The following is a 26,366-nucleotide window of genomic DNA, read 5'->3' as shown; positions in this document are numbered from 1 at the left end:
CTACTGGGCCTGGCTGGATCGATTATCGATTTACCAAACCCGATCTGATTGATCAATCCTAGATTTACATACAATATACGTTAAATTTTTCTCTTTAGTTTTAATTATTACAACTTATGAAGTTTTGGACACTTTAAATGTTAGTGTAAAAGCTTTTAGCTATAGTTTGCTCCGAGTCTTTAGGAACATCTGGTAATATCTGCTTTTCTACGTTAACAACGGTTTTTATCTTAACAACAGGTCATATTCTCTCTTCAGAACAACAACGGTATACCCTTCCGCAACCTCTGGTTACATCCTCTTTCTACTTTAACAAGGGCTTTTACCCTTCCGGAAAATCTGGTCACATCCTCTTTCTACTTTAACAAGGGCTTTTACCCTTCCGTAACCTCTGGTCACATCCTCTTTCTACTTTAACAAGGGCTTTTACCCTTCCGGAACCTCTGGTCACATCCTCTTTCTACTTTAACAAGGGCTTCTACTCTTCCGTAACCTCTGGTCACATCCTCTTTCTACTTTAACAAGGGCTTTTACCCTTCCGTAACCTCTGGTCACATCCTCTTTCTACTTTAACAAGGGCTTTTACCCTTCCGGAACCTCTGGTCACATCCTCTTTCAACTTTAACAAGGGTTTTTACCCTTCCGTAACCTCTGGTCACGTCCTCTTTCAACTTTAACAAGGGCTTTTACCCTTCCGCAACCTCTGGTCACATTATCTTTCAACTTTAACAAGGGCTTTTACCCTTTTACCTTTTTCTACTTTAACAAGGGCTTTAACCTCTGGTCATCCTCTTTAAACTTTAACTTATTACTTTAACAAGGGCTTTTACCCTTCCGGAACCTTTGGTCACATCCTCTTTCTACTTTAACAAGGGTTTTGCCCTTCTGGAACCTTCTGGTCACATCTTTCTCTTTAACCTACTTTTCTACTTTAAGAATGACTTTCACCCTTCTGAATGATCTTTTCATATCCTCTTTCTACTTCCGTACTCTCTTGACATATCCTCTTTCTACTTCCGTATCCTCTGGTCATGTCCTCTTTCAACTTTAACAAGGGATTTTACCCTTCCGGAACTTCTGGATATATCTTCTCTCTACTTCCGTAACCTCTGGTCACATCCTCTTTCTACTTGAGCAAGGGTTTTTAGCCTTCCGTAACCCCTGGTCACATCCTCTTTCAACTTTAACAAGGGCTTTTACCCTTCCGGAACCTCTGGTCAAATCCTCTTTCTACTTTAATAAGGACTTTTTCCCTTCCGTAACCTCTGGTCACATCCTTTTTCTACTTTAACAAGGGCTTTTACCCTTCCGGAACCTCTGGTCACATCCTCTTTCTACTTGAGCAAGGGTATTTACCCTTCCGGAACTTCTGGACATATCTTCTTTCTATCTCCGTAACCTCTGGTCACATCCTCTTTCTACTTTAACAAGGGCTTATACCCTTCCGTAACCTCTGGTCACATCCTCTTTCTACTTTAACAAGGGTTTTTACCCTTCCGCAACCTCTGGTCACATCCTCTTTCAACTTTAACAAGGGCTTTTACCCTTCCGGATATCCCTCTTTCTACTTCCCTTCCGTTACCTCTGTAACCTCTGGTCATGTCCTCTTCTTTCTACTTTAACAAGGGCTTACCCTTCCGTAACCTCTGGTCATGTTTTTAGCCTCTTTGGTACTTCCGTAACCTCTGGTCATGTCCTCTTTCTACTTTAACAAGGGTTTTTACCCTTCCGTTACCTCTGGTCACATCCTTTTTCTACTTTAACAAGTAACCTCTGGTCATGTCCTCTTTCTACTTCCGTAACCTCTGGTCATGTCCTCTTTCTACTTCCGTAACCTCTGGTCATGTCTTCTTTCTACCTCAGTAACCTCTGGTCATGTCCTCTTTCTACTTCCGTAACCTCTGGTCATGTCCTCTTTCTACTTCAGTAACCTCTGGTCATGTCCTCTTTCTACTTCCGTAACCTCTGGTCATGTCCTCTTTCTACTTCCGTATCCTCTGGTCATGTCCTCTTTCTACTTCAGTAACCTCTGGTCATGTCCTCTTTCTACTTCCGTAACCTCTGGTCATGTCCTCTTTCTACTTCCGTAACCTCTGGTCATGTCCTCTTTCTACTTCCGTATCCTCTGGTCATGTCCTCTTTCTACTTCAGTAACCTCTGGTCTTGTCCTCTTTCTACTTTAACAAGGGTTTTTACCCATCCGGAACCTCTGGTCACATTCTGTCTTTATTTTAACAACCGCTTTGCAGTAACATTCATTCCGCAATTTTTCATACAACTCAGAAAACAACAACAAAAATACTAAACAAAAACAAAACAAAACAAAAACAGAAAAAAGGAAGGAACTCACGTTTCACTTTCAAAAAACATTTATATATGGAACTAAATGTATTACATGATATATATCATTGTTGAAATGTTTTTTGTCTCGAGTTGCCCGTGAAACCATTGCCATGTGACTGGACATCACGATACCAATCGTCTACTTCAACATGATATCTTTTCCAGCTGTTGTAGATCCAGTATAATTTTTTCTAACTTTATCTCCAAATACCCTATTTTAGCTAGACATGTATACTATTTCTGCAATAAACTTTCTTCAACTATGAAATCCATATTGTGTTCAATCAGGTACTATAGTATCGTATTTGGGTAAAATTTTACTTTTTTTATAAATCTGAAAGATTAATTGTTATAGAAGGCAACTCGAAAAATAACACGAACTGGATATTTAAAAAAATACGTCAAATCACTGCAAAGAGAAAGGTTAATCTGTATTATTGCAGAATTTTGTAATAAAGGATGGAATTTAATAGAGTATGGTGGTTTGTTTCTAGAAAATATTTTCTACATTATCAATTTCGATGTTCGACTAAAGAATTATTTCTTTACATTGCGGTTGCTTAAGTTGAAAGAATGTTACAAATTTCACGCTAAACAAAATAATGGCATATTATGTTATTTAAAGATACGTTCAGTATTCTCTATCGACTGAATTGTCTCCGTTTAACATTAGATAAGCGGATGTGCTGTAAGATTTAAAAAAAAAAAATTAGCCGGAACCGGATGTAGATGGCGCCATATTGCGTTATGTTAATCCCCTTTCCTCACAATCCAAATAAAATAAGGTGTTTTCTTGGCCACACAACGATAGCGTCTTATATATATTAAAATTTATGGAAAATTTTATAAAAAACTGTATCCTTTCCATTCGCACTATTTCATAATATTTCGTTCCGACATCATGTTGTAGCGGTTGAAGGGTTCCAATAAATAATAATTGGAGCTGAATTCATTCTTCTACGGAAAGAGAATTATTTTTTTTAAACTTTTCAGACTTAAACAGTATCGTCAAATATGTCAATTTAAGCTCATTGCTAATGCAGCAAACGATAATGATATATTTTCAAATATTTTATTTTGTAAACACTTTCTTGTGGTAATTTTGAAGTTTTGAAGTAAAATGTCCCTTGCCGATAGACCAATATCAAGGGAGGTAACTTCATGGCGCCGTACGTCCTCGACTCGGCACAAGGTGCGCATTCTGTTCGTACAATTTTTCACAAGGGACGAGAGCCTTATACAAATTTTTCATCTTTTCGTCGGGCTGACCAATTAGCTCGGACTTCCATAGCTCGTATAACTCGCCCCGCAGACATGGGTGTTGCCGATCTTTGCTGACGAGATGTAAGCATGCAGCGGAGCAGGTCGTGGCCAAACCACATGTAGCAATGGTGGTGTTGAAGTGAGCTTCCTTTTGTAGACTATCGAGAAACGATTGATAGTTACAGTTCATAGCCTCTCCAACCGTCTCGAATAAACAAAGGGGCACGTGTTTGTAACCAAGACACGTCGGGTTCACCCAGTTTTCCTTCGGATAGTACATCAACTGAGCACGACATATTTCTTCCTCTGGTGACAAGCCCCTGTTCACTGGTGACGTCATTTGTGTCGAGTTGAATTCACAGATCATGCGGATGGAATCTCCCGGAAGTACTCGGACTGGATCGATATGTCTGAAACATACATAAAGATATATATATATATATATATACATGGTTACGAAATGTTACACTAAATTATCTGTGACATTCAACTGATTTATTTATTTGCTTATTTATCTGAACGATTTAATAAAAACTTCACAAGGTAAATTCATTCTAAAAAAACCACACAATAACATTATGCAATCAATAGTCTATGCTATTTTGTGAAATTTATATAAAACCTTATATCAATGTGAAGGGACAAGTCTACTCTTTGCAATACTGTAGAAGAAAAGTATGTGTGATGTCATCCGTGTCGTCAGTAGGTACTCAAAGTGGGACACCCGCGAAAAACTTCAATACCTGGTGTGGACGGAAGCTCCTATACATCGAATTCATGAGATTATTAATTCGCCCTGCTGCGATCAACTGGGCGCGGTTAGTTGGGGTGTTTGCCGTTTCCCAAAACGCCTGTCCAGCTCGTCCCAGAGATGCTCGATAGGAGACATGTCGGAGCTATGTGGGGGCCATTCCAGAGGCTGAACGTTGTTTGCCGTGAGAAATTCACGACTCTAGCAACATGCCATCGAGCATTGTCTTGCTGGAAAAAATAGGTTATGACGTCTGAGAAGTGGAAGGTCATGTGATTGGAGGATCTGGTCTCTGTATCCAACGGCATTGAGGTTTGGATCCAGGACCACTAAGGCGGACTTTACTCCATGGGACACATACAGACAGAATCTAGACTCGTCGGTGAACATCGACCGCCCCCAAACGGGCCATGTCTGCGCACCCAGTCAAGACGCATTTGTGGCCTCCGCAAGCGGTTCCTGGCAGTTTGAGCACTAATGGGTCTACCAGGAGTACATGCAGAAGTCGATAGGAAACTAACCCAGTAGCATAGAACGGTTAATTGTACACGGGGCACAGCAAACTGTGTGCGATAGCAGTTTGGCTATGACCATCCATTAACATCGCAATTGCGTTACCCTTCTGAATTTGTGTTCAGCGTGGCCTCTCGGTCAATGGCGGAATCAAAATACAAACTTGGAAATTAATGTGACTGAACATAGAGTATCCGTTGAATTTTTCATTTGAAAAAATCCTGCTTGCTTGATCATGCCGCGTGATTTGGTCTTAAGAAGCTCATGAAGTCAGACAATGACATCATCACGCTTGACTGATTTTAGGGAAGATTATCGAGAAGTGAGATTCTTCTTGAAGTATTACCTGACCAAATATTCCATTATTTCCTTTCAGCACAGTGTTATGCAGGCGGGGAGGGAAACTTTGTGCGTTTCTTTTTTGTTGAGTGTATATTTCATATTTAAGGTAACATTATTGTAATGTAGAGAGAAACAAAGACCGAGAGAGAGAGAGAGAGAGAGAGAGAGAGAGAGAGAGAGAGAGAGAGAGAGAGAGAGAGAGAGAGAGAGAGAGAGAGACAGACAGACAGACAGACAGACAGACAGAAACAAGACGACAGAGAGAGAGAGAGAGAGGGAGAGTAACAGAGAGATAGAGAGAAACAGACAGACAGACAGAAACAACGCGACAGAGAGCGATAGAGAGAGAAAAACACAAAGAGACAAACAGAGAGAGAGAGAGAGAGAGAAAGACAGAGAAAGAGAGACAGGCAGAGAGAGAGAGAGAGAGACAGAAACAAGGCGACAGACAGAGACAGGGAGAGAGACACACACACAGAGGCAGAGTAACAGAGAGAGACAAAGACAGAGAGAGAAAGACAGAGAGACAGAGACAGAGACAGAGACAGAGACAGAGAGACAGAAACAAGGCGACAGAGAGAGAGAGAGAGAGAGAGAGAGAGAGAGAGAGAGAGAGAGAGAGAGAGAGAGAGAGAGAGAGAGAGAGAGAGAGAGAGAGAGAGAAATATGTACACTCTCGTGCTACTTACCTGAATACGTCGGGACGATTAGGGTCGACGTCATCACTTCTTGTCAAGTTATGAATAATTGTGTTGTTCCGTATTAGCTCCACTCTTTGATTTTTACCTAAGCGAGGAAATCGAAAACACTAAAAAACAGATATTTGCTTCAAAGATCAAAGTGTAAAAGGATAAACAAAAAAAACAAAAAAACAAAAAAACAAAACAAAACAAAAAAACAACGACAAAAAAGATAAACAAGCAAAAAACATGAAATTATTTCAAAGCCTATGGGACAAAGGAAAGATGATAAATTTAAAGATTTTAAAAACTGAGCTTAAAAGTAAAATGAAACAGATAAGATATAAAATACATTGTTTTACTTCTTTGAACTCTTTACCTAGTTTATGCATAAGGTTGATTCCCATAGCAATGTACACTTCTTTTGTAATGCGTTTGTTGGTGCACTTTCCAGGACATCCACCCATCACTAGATAAGATTCCATACCCGGAGGGATTTGGAACACAGTTGAATCTATGGTGGCGAAACCGGCAACGTTCGGACGGAGATTCGGTGTCATATAAACCGCCATTCCCGAACTGTCCTCGTATGCCAGTCCTGAAGGGTTGTTCCACAGCACCTGTACATGGGGAGAGTAGATTATAACACCGAAAACAATTACGTGGAGTAGAGAATAATGCCGAGAAAAGCTAAGGAAACAGACACAAAGAATAGAGAACACTTGAAACAAGCACGGAGATAAGTGAATAACATCGGAAACAGACACAGACAATGATGTATATAACCGGAAACAGATATGGAAAGTAGAGTATAACACCGGAAATATGTATGGGAAGTAGAGTATAACACCGGAAACAGGTACGGAAAGTAGAGTATAACACCGGAAATAGGTACGGAAAGTAGAGTATAACACTGGAAACAGGTACGGAAAGTAGAGTATAACACTGGAAACAGGTACGGAAAGTAGAGTATAACACTGGAAACATGTACGGAAAGTAGAATATAACACCGGAAATAGATATGGAAATTAGAGTATAACACCGGAAGCAGATATGGAAAGAAGAGTGTTACACCGGGACCGGTACGGAAAGTAGAGTATAACACTGGAAACAGGTACAGAAAGTAGAGTTAAACATCGGAAACAGATGCGGAAAGTGGAGAATAACACCGGAAACAGATATGGAAATTAGAGTATAACACCGGAAATAGATATTGAAAGTAGAGAACACCGGAATAAGGTACGGAAAGTAGAATATAACACCGGAAACAGATATGGAAATTAGAGTATAACACCGGAAGCAGATATGGAAAGAAGAGTGTTACACCGGGACCGGTACGGAAAGTAGAGTATAACACTGGAAACAGGTACAGAAAGTAGAGTTAAACATCGGAAACAGGTACGGAAAGTGGAGTATAACACCGGAAACAGATATGGAAAGTAGAGTATAACACCGGAAGCAGATATGGAAAGTAGAGTAAGAACACCGGAAACAGGTACGAAAAGTGGAGTATAACACAAGAAACAGATTTGAAAAGTAGAGTATAACACCGGAAGCAGATATGGAAAGTAGAGTATAACACCGGAAACAGGTACGAAAAGTGGAGTATAACACAAGAAACAGGGTTGAAAAGTAGAGTATAACACCGGAAACAGATATGGAAAGAAGATCGTTACATTGGAAACATGTACGGAAAGTAGAGTATAACACCGGAAACAGATATGGAAAGAAGAGTGTTACACCGGAAACCGGTACGGAAAGTAGAGTATAACACCGGAAACAGATATGGAAATTAGAGTATAACACCGGAAGCAGATATGGAAAGAAGAGTGTTACACCGCAAACAGGTACGAAAAGTGGAGTATAACACCTGAAACAGGTTCAAAAAATGGAGTATAACACCGGAAACAGATATGGAAAGTACAGTATAACACCGGAAACAGATATGGAAAGTACAGTAAAAAACCGGAGACAAATATGGAAAATGGAGTATAACACCAGAAACAGGTTCGAAAAGAAGAGTCCAGCTTGTTTTATGTGTGTGTTAAGTTTATTTGTCTGTGTTATATGTTACAGGGTGTGATGTTTTACATGTTTTGCGTTAACTTAATGTATGCATACCTGGTTGTGACTTGTTTTATGGTCCAAAGTCCAAGGTGGTCTGTCTGTGTTTCATTGGTTGTTCATATTGTCTTGTGATTGGTGATTTGGCGGGAGTTGTGTTCCTTGTTGGTCATTGTTGGTCATTTTTTGTGGCAAGTGTCAAAGCAGATACTTGTGTGTAAGGCATTATGATACGTTCCTATTTTGCGTTGTATTGCTAAGTTTGTACAAATAGTTATGACAGCTTTTCATATTGCTGAATTTGGTAAAATATTATGAAAACTTGGTAATTTCAAACGGCATTTAAAGTATTTCTAGTAAGTTTAAACGTTCTCTAAGTCAGAATTCGAAGTGTAATACTTCGGTATAGTTTTGTATCAATAAAGTCCAGTTTCTTTCTATCCTTGTTGTTTAATACGAGAGTGACAATTAATATAATTATCGGAGTTTGATGGAACAGAATTAGCCAATGATTACTTTCCCTCCAGTGTCATACTTTCCGATAGGGGGTGCTTTGCATGCACGTGCACGAGATGTTGTTGACTGTCGGATCATTCAGCGATAGTCGCTACGACAGTGCACATGACTTTATTTTTAGTGAAAAATATCACTTTGAGGATTGACCAATCAGAAAGCCCAATACTAATCTACTCCAATTCCAGGATGGCGCCATACTTTTTCAGGCGCGGAAGAATTTATCAAATATTGTTTTTATTTTTTCAGTTAACGTTTAAACCATTTTATTGTGTATAAGTGAGATCAATAAATTACAAAATCCATGTCCAAACACAAATACACATTCATTATGATTTATTTATGAGTCTGTATATTTTTACTGATTTTCCATAAAATGGACTATTTTTTGCCGCGCACAACATCCTTGTATAATGAGTGAGTAGTGTCTGGAAAAAGCATGGTCAACTTACCCATTTGATAGTTATCGTAAGTTTGCCATTGTTTTGGTTTATTTTTGCGATGAAAATGTAATAAACAGAATCGCACGTGTGATACCAAAATATTAGCCACACGAGTGAAATATATTTGTTATTACTGAAGACTATTAGATATCCTATATGTACTTACATTGTGAAACTGTCGGTCAGTGGCGATTATGCGCTCATTACAATAAATATATTTGATATTTTCATTGTGGTGTTTGAGTATTTCCTGTCGGAAGGTGTGGTATTAGAGGGAATACCCATAGTAGGCGTCTGCTGAGTGATAACAGATAGAGGTCAGTTGAGTAGACCATACTTAGCTAGATATGAGATCAAACAAGTGTTACACGAGTAAGACAAGGAAATGGTATATAAATAAGTATTGCTACACTGACTATACATATGACGTTACTTATGCTGACCTGTGCACTAGTGAGTAGTTGTGGATCAACAAAGACTGCTGTGTAAGTTGATATCTGATTTCTTACCTTATCACAACCTAGGAATAGTGTACGTGTATATTTCCAAATATGCATTCGTATTTTAAACCAGATTACTTTATAAAATAACTTTATAAAACTACTTGATAAAACTACTTTTAATGGTTCATTTGTCTGTTTGTAAGTAGATGATGTCTAATTAGGTATAATTTGACATCTGACTTAAGACAGCTGATGAATACATAGTGAACATGTACAAGGGTTCATTGTCTATATAATTGTTATTTTTATATGTAATTTCATGCTTAGGGTAAAGCTAATCATTATATCATGTTATTTACAGTCCGTGTTCTGAGTAGATGTGATAAAGAGATACGCCCTTTTAAAACGAATGAAGTCGCTGTGTAAGTAGCTAAGTATTAAGTGCTGTTGTTGTGAAGTTCTCACACGTGTTGTGTCATCGTTGTGTACTGTTTCATGGGTGGGTACATATAGAGAACCTTATCAACTGACTATAACCGGGTTTCCCCCGTGTTTATAAAACACCATGGTTACACGAATACCAAACCTTGTCATTGACACACTCCCATAGAAATCAGTCATACAACACATGTATAAGTTCTGTGAACTAAAATAAAACCCCAGACAAACAAACATTAGTTGCCAATTCACTATTCCACATCAATGCTACCATCTTGTTACCGGAAGGCAGGAAGCAGATGACATTTTTATGTGGTTTAGGAACTAAAACGTTATTTTCTCAGAATTGTATTTTCGAATATCTTGAAATGAAAATTGTTTAAAGGTGAAAAATCCATTTATCTTTTAATGACTTAAATAAAGTGACAACCAATATGGCGACAATAGGAAGCAGACGATACATGAATTGGACATCAGATAATGTCTGTATCCAGAAATAAACTTTGTGTGACCAGATCATCTGACTTAGTCACGATGTCCTTGTGTGACTAGATCATCTGACTTAGTCACGATGTCCTTGTGTGACTAGATCATCTGACTTAGTCACGATGTCCTTGTGTGACCAGATCATCTGACTTAGTCACGATGTCCTTGTGTGACCAGATCATCTGATTTAGTCATTTAGTCACGGTGCACTTGTGTGACCAGATCATCTGATTTAGTCACGATGTCCTTGTGTGACCAGATCATCTGATTTAGTCACGGTGTACTTGTGTGACCAGATCATCTGATTTAGTCACGGTGCACTTGTGTGACCAGATCATCTGATTTAGTCACAATATCCTTGTGTGACCAGATCATCTGATTTAGTCACAATATCCTTGTGTGACCAGATCTTTTGATTTCATCACGATGTACTTGTGTGACCAGATCATCTGGTTTAGTCACAATGTCCTTGTGTGACCAGATCTTCTGATTTAGTCGCATTGTCCTTGTGTGACCAAATCTTCTGATTTCAACACGATGTCCTTGTGTGACCAGATCATCTGATTTAATCACGGTGCACTTGTGTGACCAGATCATCTGATTTAGTCACGGTGCACTTGTGTGACCAGATCATCTGATTTAGTCGCATTGTCCTTGTGTGACCAGATCTTCTGATTTCATCACGATGTACTTGTGTGACCAGATCATCTGACTTAGTCACGATGTCCTTGTGTGACCAGAACATCTGATTTAGTCACGGTGCACTTGTGTGACCAGATCATCTGATTTAGTCGCATTGTCCTTGTGTGACCAGATCTTCTGATTTCATCACGATGTCCTTGTGTGACTAGATCATCTGACTTAGTCACGATGTCCTTGTGTGACCAGATCTTCTGATTTCATTACAATGTACTTATGTGACCAGATCATCTGACTTAGTCACGATGTCCTTGTGTGACCAGATCATCTGATTTAGTCACGGTGCACTTGTGTGACCAGATCATCTGATTTAGTCACGATGTCCTTGTGTGACCAGATCATCTGATTTAGTCACGGTGCACTTGTGTGACCAGATCATCTGATTTAGTCACGGTGCACTTGTGTGACCAGATCATCTGATTTAGTCACAATATCCTTGTGTGACCAGATCATCTGATTTAGTCACAATATCCTTGTGTGACCAGATCTTTTGATTTCATCACGATGTACTTGTGTGACCAGATCATCTGGTTTAGTCACAATGTCCTTGTGTGACCAGATCTTCTGATTTAGATGCATTGTCCTTGTGTGACCAAATCTTCTGATTTCAACACGATGTCCTTGTGTGACCAGATCATCTGATTTAATCACGGTGCACTTGTGTGACCAGATCATCTGATTTAGTCACGGTGCACTTGTGTGACCAGATCATCTGATTTAGTCGCATTGTCCTTGTGTGACCAGATCTTCTGATTTCATCACGATGTACTTGTGTGACCAGATCATCTGACTTAGTCACGATGTCCTTGTGTGACCAGAACATCTGATTTAGTCACGGTGCACTTGTGTGACCAGATCATCTGATTTAGTCGCATTGTCCTTGTGTGACCAGATCTTCTGATTTCATCACGATGTACTTGTGTGACCAGATCATCTGACTTAGTCACGATGTCCTTGTGTGACCAGAACATCTGATTTAGTCACGGTGCACTTGTGTGACCAGATCATCTGACTTAGTCACGATGTCCTTGTGTGACCAGATCTTCTGATTTAGTCACGGTGCACTTGTGTGACCAGATCATCTGATTTAGTCACGATGTCCTTGTGTGACCAGATCATCTGATTTAGTCACGATGTTCTTGTGTGACCAGATCTTCTGGTTTAGTCACAATGTATGTGTGTGACCAGATCTTCTGATTTCATCACGATGTACTTTGTGTGACCAGATCATCTGACTTAGTCACAATGTCCTTGTGTGACCAGGTCATCTGATTTAGTCACGGTGCACTTGTGTGACCAGATCATCTGACTTAGTCACGATGTCCTTGTGTGACCAGATCATCTGATTTAGTCACAATATCCTTGTGTGACTAGATCATCTGATTTAGTCACGATGTCCTTGTATGACCTGATCTTCTGATTTAGTCACGATGTTCTCAGGTTAGTTAAAGTTGGGTCGCTACAGTCATTAACAAAATATCGGATTATAATTTAAAAGGTCTTGTTTCAGGCATAAGTATCTTGTATAATTTGCTATTGATTTACCTGAATCACGAGCTGCTTTATTCCGTCTTTCCCGAAGTGTATACCCACTTGATCGTGAAGGCACGTGATGGGAAACTTTGGGTTGTACGATGTAATGATCCGTTGACATGGAGCAGTGGTCACTTTTGGACATTCAAACGGCTTGCCGGACACTCGGACAGTGAATTTAGGGTCTGAAAGAAAGAAAGCTAGTTGATTACTGACACGAATGTCCAAAATATTTATGCCTCCGGATCGAAAGATCGGGAACCATTGTGTTTGTGCTGTCTGGTTGTTTGTCGGCCTCTTTGTCTTTTTTCATCTTTAACCTTTAACCTTCAACCTTAACTACATCTTATTGCACCGTAAGAGGTAGGACTTTCATATTTGGCATGTTTGTTCCTTGTGACAAAACTTTTTCGGTAGTACCACAATTTTTCATCGGCCATAACTATTGCATCATAAGAGGTATGACTTTCATATATAGTATGTGTGTTTCTTGTGACAAGATTTTTCTGATGATGGCCTTGACCATGACCTTTGACCTACACTTGAAAGTTATAAAATCATTACCACAATGAAGACAGAAGTGTTTCACAAAGTGTGCATGCCTTACACAGTACAGTTTTCATGTCCCACTTCGGAATTTTGCTGCAACCGGGGCATAGTGTTTCACAAACATATTTTGTTTTGGGAAATAAAGATTTTGTGAACATTTGTAGTTAAACATCCCGGTACTATGTCTTAACCAAATACGTGGCCTATATTTTCTTCATCAGCTTCGAGACTGTGTCACAGAGTTCTCCACCTAGGTATGTTACATAAAGTACTACGTTCACCTTCAAAGAATGTCTTGACTTAAATCAATTTCACTCGACTTAATCTTTAAATGATTTTGAAATTAAGCAAACTATATTTCCTTGCAAGTATCTTTATCGCAATATTCCTTAACTGCTTAATCAGCAATGGACAAGGATTAATACTATTTGTATTTGCCAATCTGTAAACAGACAGATAGTCTGGTGAAGTCGACATAACAATTGTAGACTCACCACAAGCATAAAGAGTCATGTGGTGTAGAACTCTCCTGTTATAGAAGATAGGTTTGGCCTCCACCATATGATAGGTACGCTTTGTGGGGAGGTTGAAAACCATGCAGGCATATGTGAACTCCTTTCTAGGAACGACTGTGAGAGGAAGTCGAGCGGAAACCTGTCCAACATCTGTAAAAGAAAGAGTAGATATTTGCGAAATGTGAATCATCGACAAAAACTGACGAGTGATATTCACAAAAATATCAAAATATAGAAAGTGTTAAACTATAATCATCTGTTTAAAAGATTTGGTAATTTTTGTGTTATCTGATACGAACAACACGGTATTTCAAGTCACACCTAATGGTCGATATTATAACTAATCAAAAAACAAAATATCGTAATAGACAAAACAATGGTTACAGACAGACAATGTTTACAGACAAAACAATGGCTACAGACAAAACAATGGTTACAGACAAAACAATGGTTACTGACAAACAATGGTTACAGACAAACAATGTTTACAGACAAACAATGGTTACAGCCAAAACAATGGTTACAGACAGACAATGGTTACAGACAAAACAATGGCTAGAGACAAAACAATGGTTACAGACAAACAATGGTTACAGACAAAACAATGGTTACAGACAAAACAATGGTTACAGACAAACAATGGTTACGGACAAAACAATGGTTGCAGACAAAACAATGGTTACAGACAAAACAATGGTTACAGACAAACAATAGTAACTGACAAACAATGGTTGCTGGCAAAAAATAGTTACTGACAAATCAATGGTTAATTGCAAACAATGGTTACCCACAAACAATGCTTACTGACAAACAATGCTTACTGACAAACAATGGCTACAGACAAAACAATAAAACAATGGTTACAGACAAAACAATGGTTACAGACAAACAATAGTTACCGACAAACAATGGTTACTGACAAAAAATAGTTACTGACAAAACGATGATTACTGACAAATCAATGGTTACTGGCAAACAATGGTTACTGACAAACAATGCTTACTGACGAATAATGGTTACTAACAAACAATGGTTACTGACAAACAATGGTTATTGACAAGCTTACGACAAACAATGGTTACTGACAAACAATGCTTACAGACAAAACAGTGGTTACAGACAAACAATGGCTACAGACAAAACAATGGTTACTGACAAAAAATGGTTACTGACAAACAATGGTTACAGAAAAACAATGGCTACAGACAAAACAATGGTTACTGACAAACAATGGTTACTGGCAAAAAATAGTTACTGACAAAACAATGATTACTGACAAACAATGGTTACTGACAAACAATGGTTACAGAAAAACAATGGCTACAGACAAAACAATGGTTACAGACAAACAATGGTTACTGACAAACAATGGTTACAGAAAAACAATGGCTACAGACAAAACAATGGTTACTGACAAACAATGGTTACTGGCAAAAAATAGTTACTGACAAAACAATGGTTACTGACAAACAATGGTTACTGACAAACAATGGTTACAGAAAAACAATGGCTACAGACAAAACAATGGTTACTGACAATCAATGGTTACTGGCAAACAATGCTTAATGACGAATAATGGTTACTAACAAACAATGGTTACTGACAAACAATGGATACAGACAAATAATTGTTACTGACAAAACAATTGTTACTGACAAACAATGGTCGTGTCAAACAGTGGTTACTGACAAACAATGGTTACAGACAAAGAATGGTTATAGACAAACAATGCTTACTGACAAAACAATGGTTACTGACAAATGAATGATTACTGACGAATAATGGTTGCAAACAAACAATGGTGTCAGACAAACAATGGTTACTGACAAATAATGGTTACTGACAAACAATGGTTACTGACAAATAACGTTTACAGACAAATAAATGATAACAGACAAACAATGATTGCAGACAAATAATTGTTAATCTCTATGACATCTGTGAATAAACAAACATTTCGCCATCGGAAATACTTACATGCATAAATAATAATGTCAATACATTATTTTACAAACGGTCGCGAATGAATAGAAAATATATTGAATTCTTTGAAAATCTGAAATATATGACTCTGCACTCTGCATTTTGATAAAGTTGATAATAGCGTCAAATTTATCAGTTCTTTTGGCATCTCTAAAATCTCAGTATACACTATATATTGCATTATATATCCTAAATCATGTTTATACTTACCACACTTTGAGGTAGAAATACACTGCTTGAACTAAAACGCAATTTTTTGGAGATGGAAAGGACTAGGGGGGGGGGGTAGGATCACGGAAGTAATGTAGACCTTGTGTGGAGAGGGAAAGGACTGAGGAGGGAGGACCACGGAAGTAATGTAGACCTGTTCTGGAGAGGGAAAGGACTGGGGGAGGGAGGATCACGGAAGTAATGTAGACCTTGTGTGGAGAGGGAAAGGACTGAGGAGGGAGGACCACGGAAGTAATGTAGACCTGTTCTGGAGAGGGAAAGGACTGGGGGAGGGAGGATCACGGAAGTAATGTAGACCTTGTGTGGAGAGGGAAAGGACTGAGGAGGGAGGATCACGGAAGTAATGTAGACCTTGTGTGGAGAGGGAAAGGACTGAGGAGGGAGGATCACGGAAGTAATGTAGACCTAGTCTGGAGAGGGAAAGGACTAGGGGAGGGAGGATCACGGAAGAAAGTAGACCTTGTCTGGAGAGGGAAAGGACTGAGGGATGTAGGATCACGGAAGAAAGTAGACCTTGTCTGGAGAGGGAAAGGACTAGGGGAGGGAGGATCACGGAAGAAATGTAGACCTGGTCTGGAGAGGGAAAGGACTAGGGGAGGGAGGATCACGGAAGAAAGTAGACCTTGTCTGGAGAGGGAAAGGACTGGGGGAGGTAGGATCACGGAAGAAAGTAGACCTTGTCTGGAGAGGGAAAGGACTAGGGGAGGGAGGATCACGGAAAAAATGTAGACCTTGTCTGGAGAGGGAAAGGACTGGGGGAGGTAGGATCACGGAAGAAAGTAGACCTTGTCTGGTGAGGGAAAGAACTAGGGGAAGGAGGATCACGGAAGAAATGTAGACCTTGTCTGGAGAGGGAAAGGACTTGGGAGGATCACGGAAAATAATATAGGACTGGTCTAGAGAGTTAAGAAGTCTTACGTGGTTCGTAGGCTGCAGCACATTTGAGATGGTCAGGGCAAACGATAGACCCATTGTGGCGTTGACATTCTTCGGTGTCCCAGGGCTCGCAGATACCTACACAGATGAATCATGTCCTTTGTTTCAGACAGTCTGATTACATATAATGTACATCACAAATTTAGTCATATGTACAGGTTAACGTTTGGACTCGGAAGACAGCAGAAAGTGACGGTTTTCCTGAGCAAGACACTTTCTTTATGTCTTATTTGTTGGTTCAACAATTACAATTGTAAATGTCATTATAGTGTCGTCACACTGAAATGTCTAAGCAGAGACAATGTAGTAATGGCACCCCTCCCGGTTACATTATACTGGCAATGGACACTGAATGTTTATAAATGGGCATCATGAACCAATTACTCGGATTTCTTCCGTCCTATAGTCATTACCGCTTTCATCGGAGTTCAAAGACCAGATGTGGAAAATCTCTAAATGAGGTAATGTGATAGTCATAAAGTTCAATCAAATGATGCTGTATATCGATTACATTCACTCTCTCAACAATATTAAAGATCAGGAACACCCACACACATCACACCCTCACACACTTCACACCCTCACACATTTCACTCCCTCACACACATTGCACCCTCATACACACCACACCTCGAACACCACATCCTCATACACGTCACACCCTCATGTACGTCACACCCTCATACACGTCACACCGTCATACACGTCACACCCTAATACACGTCACACCCTCATACACGTCACACTCTCATACACGTCACACCCTCATACATGTCACACCCTCATACACGTCACACTCTCATGTACGTCACAACCTCATACATGTCACACCCTCATACATGTCACATCATCATACACGTCACACCCTCATACACGTCATACCCTCATACACGTCACACCTTCATGCACGTTACATCACCATACACGTCACACCCTCATACACGTCACATCACCATACACGTCACACCCTCAAACATATATATGTAATAAACTGTCCTTGCTGAACGCGTGCCAGCTATCCCCTAAATGAAGAATTTTTTTTCAATAATAAAATTTTTATGTTTTGTTAATATGCTTACAGTTTAATTACCTGATATTAGATAAGATATTAGATAAGGAGCTAGATAATAAAACTGCTTAATAAACACCAGATCTACATAATTACCTACATTAACAAGAGAACGGCGACACCAATTTTGCAGTTATCTGCCTGAGCTGTGTGTCATTATCTCGGGCAGGAATAAGAATCCTGAATAATATCGTGGTCAGACCTAACATCAGTCTGCTTTCCCCATTACAATTTCGCGAAGTTTATTTCGTAAACGAAATCAACGACTTCGCCTTTTGACAAAAGCATATGACTTGATACAATATCTGTGTAAGTATGTATACCACCTTATAATGGGATTTATTTTAGTGTTATATTATTCAGTTTGTAATACTCGCCTGGATGGTGTACAGATTCAACAGTTTGTTATACTCGTCTTTATGGTGTACAGATTCAACAGTTTGTTATACTCAACTGGATGGTGTACAGATTCAACAGTTTGTTATACTCACCTGGATGGTGTACAGATTCAACAGTTTGTTATACTCAACTGGATGGTGTACAGATTCAACAGTTTGTTATACTCACCTGGATGGTGTACAGATTCAACAGTTTGTTATACTCGTCTTCATGGTGTACAGATTCAACAGTTTGTTATACTCGTCTTCATGGTGTACAGATTCAACAGTTTGTAATACTCACCTTCATGGTGTACAGATTCAACAGTTTGTTCTACTCGTCTTCATGGTGTACAGATTCAACAGTTTGTTCTACTCAACTGGATGGTGTACAAATTCAACAGTTTGTTATACTCGTCTTCATGGTGTACAGATTCAACAGTTTGTTATACTCGTCTTCATGGTGTACAGATTCAACAGTTTGTTATACTCGTCTTCATGGTGTACATATTCAACAGTTTGTTATACTCGCCTGGATGGTGTACAGATTCAACAGTTTGTTATACTTGTCTTCATGGTGTACATATTCAACAGTTTGTTATACTCGTCTTCATGTTGTACAGATTCAACAGTTTGTTATACTCGTCTTCATGTTGTACAGATTCAACAGTTTGTTATACTCGTCTTCATGGTGTACAGATTCAACAGTTTGTTATACTCGTCTTCATGGTGTACAGATTCAACAGTTTGTTATACTCGTCTTCATGTTGTACAGATTCAACAGTTTGTTATACTCGTCTTCATGGTGTACAGATTCAACAGTTTGTAATACTCACCTTCATGGTGTACAGATTCAACAGTTTGTTCTACTCGTCTTCATGGTGTACAGATTCAACAGTTTGTTATACTCGTCTTCATGGTGTACAGATTCAACAGTTTGTTATACTCGTCTTCATGTTGTACAGATTCAACAGTTTGTTATACTCGTCTTCATGGTGTACAGATTCAACAGTTTGTTCTACTCAACTGGATGGTGTACATATTCAACAGTTTGTTATACTCGTCTTCATGTTGTACAGATTCAACAGTTTGTTATACTCGTCTTCATGTTGTACAGATTCAACAGTTTGTTATACTCGTCTTCATGGTGTACAGATTCAACAGTTTGTAATACTCACCTTCATGGTGTACATATTCAACAGTTTGTTATACTCGTCTTCATGGTGTACAGATTCAACAGTTTGTTCTACTCAACTGGATGGTGTACAAATTCAACAGTTTGTTATACTCGTCTTCATGGTGTACAGATTCAACAGTTTGTTATACTCGTCTTCATGGTGTACATATTCAACAGTTTGTTATACTCGTCTTCATGGTGTACAGATTCAACAGTTTGTTATACTCGTCTTCATGGTGTACAGATTCAACAGTTTGTTATACTCGTCTTCATGGTGTACATATTCAACAGTTTGTTATACTCGTCTTCATGGTGTACATATTCAACAGTTTGTTATACTCGCCTGGATGGTGTACAGATTCAACAGTTTGTTATACTTGTCTTCATGGTGTACATATTCAACAGTTTGTTATACTCGTCTTCATGTTGTACAGATTCAACAGTTTGTTATACTCGTCTTCATGGTGTACAGATTCAACAGTTTGTTATACTCGTCTTTATGGTGTACATATTCAACAGTTTGTTATACTCACCTGGATGGTGTACATATTCAACAGTTTGTTATACTCGCCTGGATGGTGTACAGATTCAACAGTTTGTTATACTTGTCTTCATGGTGTACATATTCAACAGTTTGTTATACTCGTGGTGTACAGATTCAACAGTTTGTTATACTCGTCTTCATGTGTACAGATTCAACAGTTTGTTATACTCGTCTTCATGGTGTACAGATTCAACAGTTTGTTATACTCGTCTTCATGGTGTACAGATTCAACAGTTTGTTATACTCGTCTTCATGGTGTACAGATTCAACAGTTTGTTATACTCGTCTTCATGGTGTACAGATTCAACAGTTTGTTATACTCGTCTTCATGGTGTACAGATTCAACAGTTTGTTATACTCGTCTTCATGGTGTACAGATTCAACAGTTTGTTATACTCGTCTTCATGGTGTACAGATTCAACAGTTTGTTATACTCGTCTTCATGGTGTACAGATTCAACAGTTTGTTATACTCGTCTTCATGGTGTACAGATTCAACAGTTTGTTATACTCGTCTTCATGGTGTACAGATTCAACAGTTTGTTATACTCGTCTTCATGGTGTACAGATTCAACAGTTTGTTATACTCGTCTTCATGGTGTACAGATTCAACAGTTTGTTATACTCGTCTTCATGGTGTACATATTCAACAGTTTGTTATACTCACCTGGATGGTGTACAGATTCAACAGTTTGTTATACTCGTCTTCATGGTGTACAGATTCAACAGTTTGTTATACTCGTCTTTATGGTGTACATATTCAACAGTTTGTTATACTCACCTGGATGGTGTACATATTCAACACTTTGTTATACTCACCTGGATGGTGTACATATTCAACAGTTTGTTATACTCACCTGGATGGTGTACAGATTCAACAGTTTGTTATACTCACCTGGATGGTGTACAGATTCAACAGTTTGTAATACTCACCTTCATGGTGTACAGATTCAACAGTTTGTTCTACTCGTCTTCATGGTGTACAGATTCAACAGTTTGTTCTACTCAACTGGATGGTGTACAAATTCAACAGTTTGTTATACTCGTCTTCATGGTGTACAGATTCAACAGTTTGTTATACTCGTCTTCATGGTGTACAGATTCAACAGTTTGTTATACTCGTCTTCATGTTGTACATATTCAACAGTTTGTTCTACTCACCTGGATGGTGTACAGATTCAACAGTTTGTTATACTCGTCTTCATGGTGTACAGATTCAACAGTTTGTTATACTCGCCTGGATGGTGTGCAGATTCAACAGTTTGTTATACTCGCCTGGATGGTGTTGAGCGGGTAAAAGTGAAGTCGGTGTTTCTTTCTTCCATCTACACCAAGGGTCACCTAGTTCATAACCGTTCATCATGCCATCGCCATCAGAGTCTGCCTTGCATAACTTTTCCGTCCATTTCTGAAAGAACAATTTCATGTACCAAAGGTGTTAGTGATTTACTTGCGAGATCATTTTTTGTTCTTGTTTTATTAAAAGTTTCATCGTCTTCGCAACAACAAAGGTAATATAAGGGAGAAAGTCACGAGGGAAACAAACAACCAAGATGATATCAGGACAGGTAACACGAGAAACACCAACAGCCAGAGAGATATCTGGACGGATATCATGATGGACGCCAACAAACAGGGTGATATCAGGACGGATGTCACGAAGGACACCAACAACCAGAGTGATATCAGAACGTTTGTCACGCGGGACACAAACAACCAGGGTGATATCAGGACGTATGTCACGCGGGACACAAACAACCAGGTTGATATCAGGACGTGATATCATGACGGTTGTCACGAGGGACACCTACATCCAGGGTGATATCAGGACAGGTGCCACGAGGGACACGAATATTCATGGTGAAATCAGAGGGTGATATCACCAACAACCAATGTAATATAAGGATGGTTGTCACGAAGGAGGGTAACCAATAACAACGCTGATATCAGGACAGATGTCACGAGGGATACCAACAACCAAGTTGAAATCAGGACAGATGTCACGAGGGACACCAACAGCCAGGGTGATATCAGGACAGATGTCACGAGGGACACCAACCGCTAGGGTGATATCAGGACAGATGTCACGAGGGATACCAACAACCAAGTTGAAATCAGGACAGATGTCACGAGGGACACCAACAGCTAGGGTGATATCAGGACAGATGTCACGAGGGATACCAACAACCAAGTTGAAATCAGGACAGATGTCACGAGGGACACCAACAGCCAGGGTGATATCAGGATGGTTGTCACGAAGGAGGGTAACCAATAACAACGCTGATATCAGGATGGTTGTCACGAGGGACACCAACAGCCAATGTAATATCAGGATGGTTGTCACGAAGGAGGGTAACCAATAACAACGGTGATATCAGGATGGTTGTCACGAGGGACACCAACAGCCAATGTAATATCAGGATGGTTGTCACGAAGGAGGGTAACCAATAACAACGCTGATATCAGGACAGATGTCACGAGGGATACCAACAACCAAGTTGAAATCAAGACAGATGTCACGAGGGACACCAACAGCTAGGGTGATATCAGGACAGATGTCACGAGGGATACCAACAACCAAGTTGAAATCAGGACAGATGTCACGAGGGACACCAACAGCTAGGGTGATATCAGGACAGATGTCACGAGGGATACCAACAACCAAGTTGAAATCAGGACAGATGTCACGAGGGACACCAACAGCCAGGGTGATATCAGGATGGTTGTCACGAAGGAGGGTAACCAATAACAACGCTGATATCAGGATGGTTGTCACGAGGGACACCAACAGCCAGGGTGATATCAGGATGGTTGTCACGGGGGACACCAATAACCATGGAGAGATAAGGACAGTGGTCACGAGGGACACCAACAACCAGGGTGATATCAGGATGGTTGTCACGAAAGAGGGTAACCAATAACAACGGTGATATCAGGATGGTTGTAACGAGGGACACCAACAGCCAATGTTATATCAGGATGGTTGTCACGAGTGAAGGTCACCAACAACCAGGTGATATCAGGGCGGATGTCGAGAGGGACACCATCAATCAGGGAGGTATCAGGACGGGTACCACGTGAGACACCTACAGCCAGGGTGATATCAGGACGTATTTCACGCGAGACACAAACAACCACGGTGATATCAGGACGGTTTTCACGGGGGACACCAACAACCAAGGTGATATCAGGACGGGTACCACGAGGGACATCAACAATAATGGTGATATCAGGACATATGTCACGAGGGACACTAACAATCAGGATGATATCATGACGGTTATCACGAGGGTCACCTACATCCAGGGTGATATCAGGACAGTTGCCACGAGGGACACGAATATTCATGGTGAAATCAGGACGGGTTTCATGAGGGGCACAAACAACCAGGGTGATATCAGAACTGTTGCTACGATGGAAACCAACAACCTGTGATATCAGGACGGAAGTCACGAGGTACACCAACAACCTGTGATATCAGGACGGAAGTCACGAGGTACACCAACAACCTGTGATATCAGGACGGAAGTCACGAGGTACACCAACAACCTGTGATATCAGGACGGAAGTCACGAGGTACACCAACAACCACGGTTATATCAGGGATGATGTCACGAGGAACAGGAACAACCAGGGTATTTTCAGAACATATGTCACGAGGGATACAAAACACCAGGGTGATATGAGAACGGGTGTCACGAGGACATCAACAACCTGTGATATCAGGACGGAAGTCACGAGGTACACCAACAACCACGGTTATATCAGGGATGATGTCACGAGGAACAGGAACAACCAGGGTATTTTCAGAACATATGTCACGAGGGATACAAAACACCAGGGTGATATGAGAACGGGTGTCACGAGGACATCAACAACCAGTGTTATATCAGGACGGAAGTCTTGAGATACAGCAACAGCCAGGATGATATCAGGATGGTTGTCACGAGGGACACCAAAAACCAAGTTGAAATCAGGACAGATGTCACGAGGGACACCAACAGCCAGGGTGATATCAGGACAGATGTCACGAGGGACACCAACAGCCAGGGTGATATCAGGATGGTTGTCACGAAGGAGGGTAACCAATAACAACGCTGATATCTGGATGGTTGTCACGAGGGACACCAACAGCCAAGTTGAAATCAGGACAGATGTCACGAGGGATACCAACAACCAAGTTGAAATCAGGACAGGTGTCACGAGGGATACCAACAACCAAGTTGAAATCAGGACGTATGTCACGCGAGACACAAAAAACCACGGTGATATCAGGACGGTTTTCACGGGGGACACCAACAACCATAGAGAAATAAGGAGGGTTGCCACGAGGGTAACCAATAACCAAGTGATATCAGGACGGATGTCACCAGGGACACCATCAACCAGGGTCATATCAGAACAGATGTCAGGATGGACACCAACAACCAAGGTGATATCATGACGGGTGTCACGAGGGACACCAAAAATCGTGGTGATATCATGACGGGTGGCATGAGGGACACAAACAGCCAATGTGATATCAGGACGGGTGCCATAAGGGACACCAACGGCCAGAATGATATCAGGACGGGTGTCCCTAAGGACATCAACAACCAGGTTGATATCAGGACGGATGTCACGAGGGACACCAACAGCCAGGGTGATATCAGGACGGAAGTCACGAGGGACACCAACAGCCAATGTGATATCAGGACGGATGTCACGAGGGACACCAACAGCCAGGGTGATATCAGGACGGAAGTCACGAGGGACACCAACAGCCAATGTGATATCAGGACGGGTGCCACGAGGGACACCAACAGCCAGGGTGATATCAGGACGGATGTCACGAGGGACACCAACAGCCAGGGTGATATCAGGACGGATGTCACGAGGGACACCAACAGCCAGGATGATATCAGGACGGATGTCCCTAAGGACATCAACAACCGGGGTGATATCATGACGGATGTCACGAGGGACACCAACAACCAGATTGACATCAGGACGGATATCACAAGGGAAAGCAACAATTATGGAGAAATAAGGACGGTTGTCACGAGGGACACCAACAAGAAGGGTGATATCATGACGGATGTCACGAGGGACATCAACAGCCAGGGTGATATCAGGACGGAAGTCACGAGGGACACCAACAACCTGTGATATCAGGACGGTTTTCACGAGGGACACCAACAGCCAATGTGATATCAGGACGGGTGGCATGAGGGACACCAACAGCCATGGTGATATCAGGACGGGTGTCACGAAGGAGGGTAACCAATAACCAGTTCGATATCAGGACGGTTTTCACGAGGGACACCAACAGCCAATGTGATATCAGGACGGGTGCCATGAGGGACACCAACAGCCAGGGTGATATCAGGACGGGTGCCATGAGGGACACCAACAGCCAGGGTGATATCAGGACGGGTGCCATAAGGGACACCAACGGCCAGAATGATATCAGGACGGGTGCCATGAGGGACACAAACAGCCAGGGTGATATCAGGACGGAAGTCACGAGGGACACCAACAGCCAATGTGATATCAGGACGGGTGCCATAAGGGACACCAACGGCCAGGATGATATCAGGACGGGTGTCACGAGGGACACCAACAGCTAGGGTGATATCAGGACGGGTGTCACGAAGGAGGGTAACCAATAACCAGTTCGATATCAGGACGGTTTTCACGAGGGACACCAACAGCCAATGTGATATCAGGACGGGTGCCATGAGGGACACCAACAGCCAGGGTGATATCAGGACGGGTGCCATGAGGGACACCAACAGCCAGGGTGATATCAGGACGGGTGCCATGAGGGACACAAACAGCCAGGGTGATATCAGGACAGTTGTCACGAGGGACACCAACAGCCAGGGTGATATCAGGACGGATGTCACGAGGTACACCAACAGCCAGGGTGATATCAGGACGGAAGTCACGAGGGACACCAACGGCCAGGATGATATCAGGACGGGTGTCCCTAAGGACATCAACAACCAGGTTGATATCGGGACGGTTTTCACGAGGGACACCAACAGCCATAGAGAAATAAGGACGGTTGCCACGAGGGACACCAACAGCCACGGTGATATCAGGACAGTTGTCACGAGGGACACCAACAGCCAGGGTGATATCAGGACGGATGTCACGAGGGACACCAACAGCTAGGGTGATATCAGGACGGATGTCACGAAAGAGGTACATCAACAGCCATGGTGATATCAGGACTGTTGTCACGAGGGACACCAACAGCCAGGGCGATATCAGGACGGATGTCACGAGGGACACCAACAGCCAGGGTGATATCAGGACGGAAGTCACGAGGGACACCAACAGCCAATGTGATATCAGGACGGGTGCCATGAGGGACACCAACAGCCAGGGTGATATCATGACGGATGTCACGAGGTACACCAACAGCCAGGGTGATATCAGGACGGATGTCACGAGGGACACCAACAGCCAGGGTGATATCAGGACGGAT

At 41.1% G+C, this 26,366-nt stretch overlaps 1 protein-coding gene across 1 annotated transcript in view; it reads right to left on the bottom strand.

The window, feature by feature from the left end:
* Positions 1-3,502: 3,502 nt before the first annotated feature.
* Positions 3,503-26,366, bottom strand: part of LOC132550281 (DBH-like monooxygenase protein 1) — a 32,186-nt gene continuing 9,322 nt past the window's right edge. Inside the window, exons 2-8 of the mRNA XM_060214328.1 lie at positions 21,125-21,299; positions 16,708-16,803; positions 13,555-13,725; positions 12,524-12,696; positions 6,272-6,512; positions 5,902-5,998; positions 3,503-4,016 (exon numbers count right to left, since the gene is read on the bottom strand). Coding sequence (XP_060070311.1) covers positions 3,503-4,016; positions 5,902-5,998; positions 6,272-6,512; positions 12,524-12,696; positions 13,555-13,725; positions 16,708-16,803; positions 21,125-21,299 — 1,467 coding nt within the window. The remainder of the gene's footprint in view (positions 4,017-5,901; positions 5,999-6,271; positions 6,513-12,523; positions 12,697-13,554; positions 13,726-16,707; positions 16,804-21,124; positions 21,300-26,366) is intronic.

The sequence above is a fragment of the Ylistrum balloti genome, unplaced genomic scaffold, assembly GCF_031769215.1.
Source record: "Ylistrum balloti isolate Yb309-2 unplaced genomic scaffold, AGI_CSIRO_Ybal_v1 Utg370116, whole genome shotgun sequence".
NCBI classification, from domain to species: Eukaryota; Metazoa; Mollusca; class Bivalvia; order Pectinida; family Pectinidae; genus Ylistrum; species Ylistrum balloti.
Note: the sequence above shows the minus strand (reverse complement) of the source record. Positions and strands in the feature narration are given on the sequence as shown.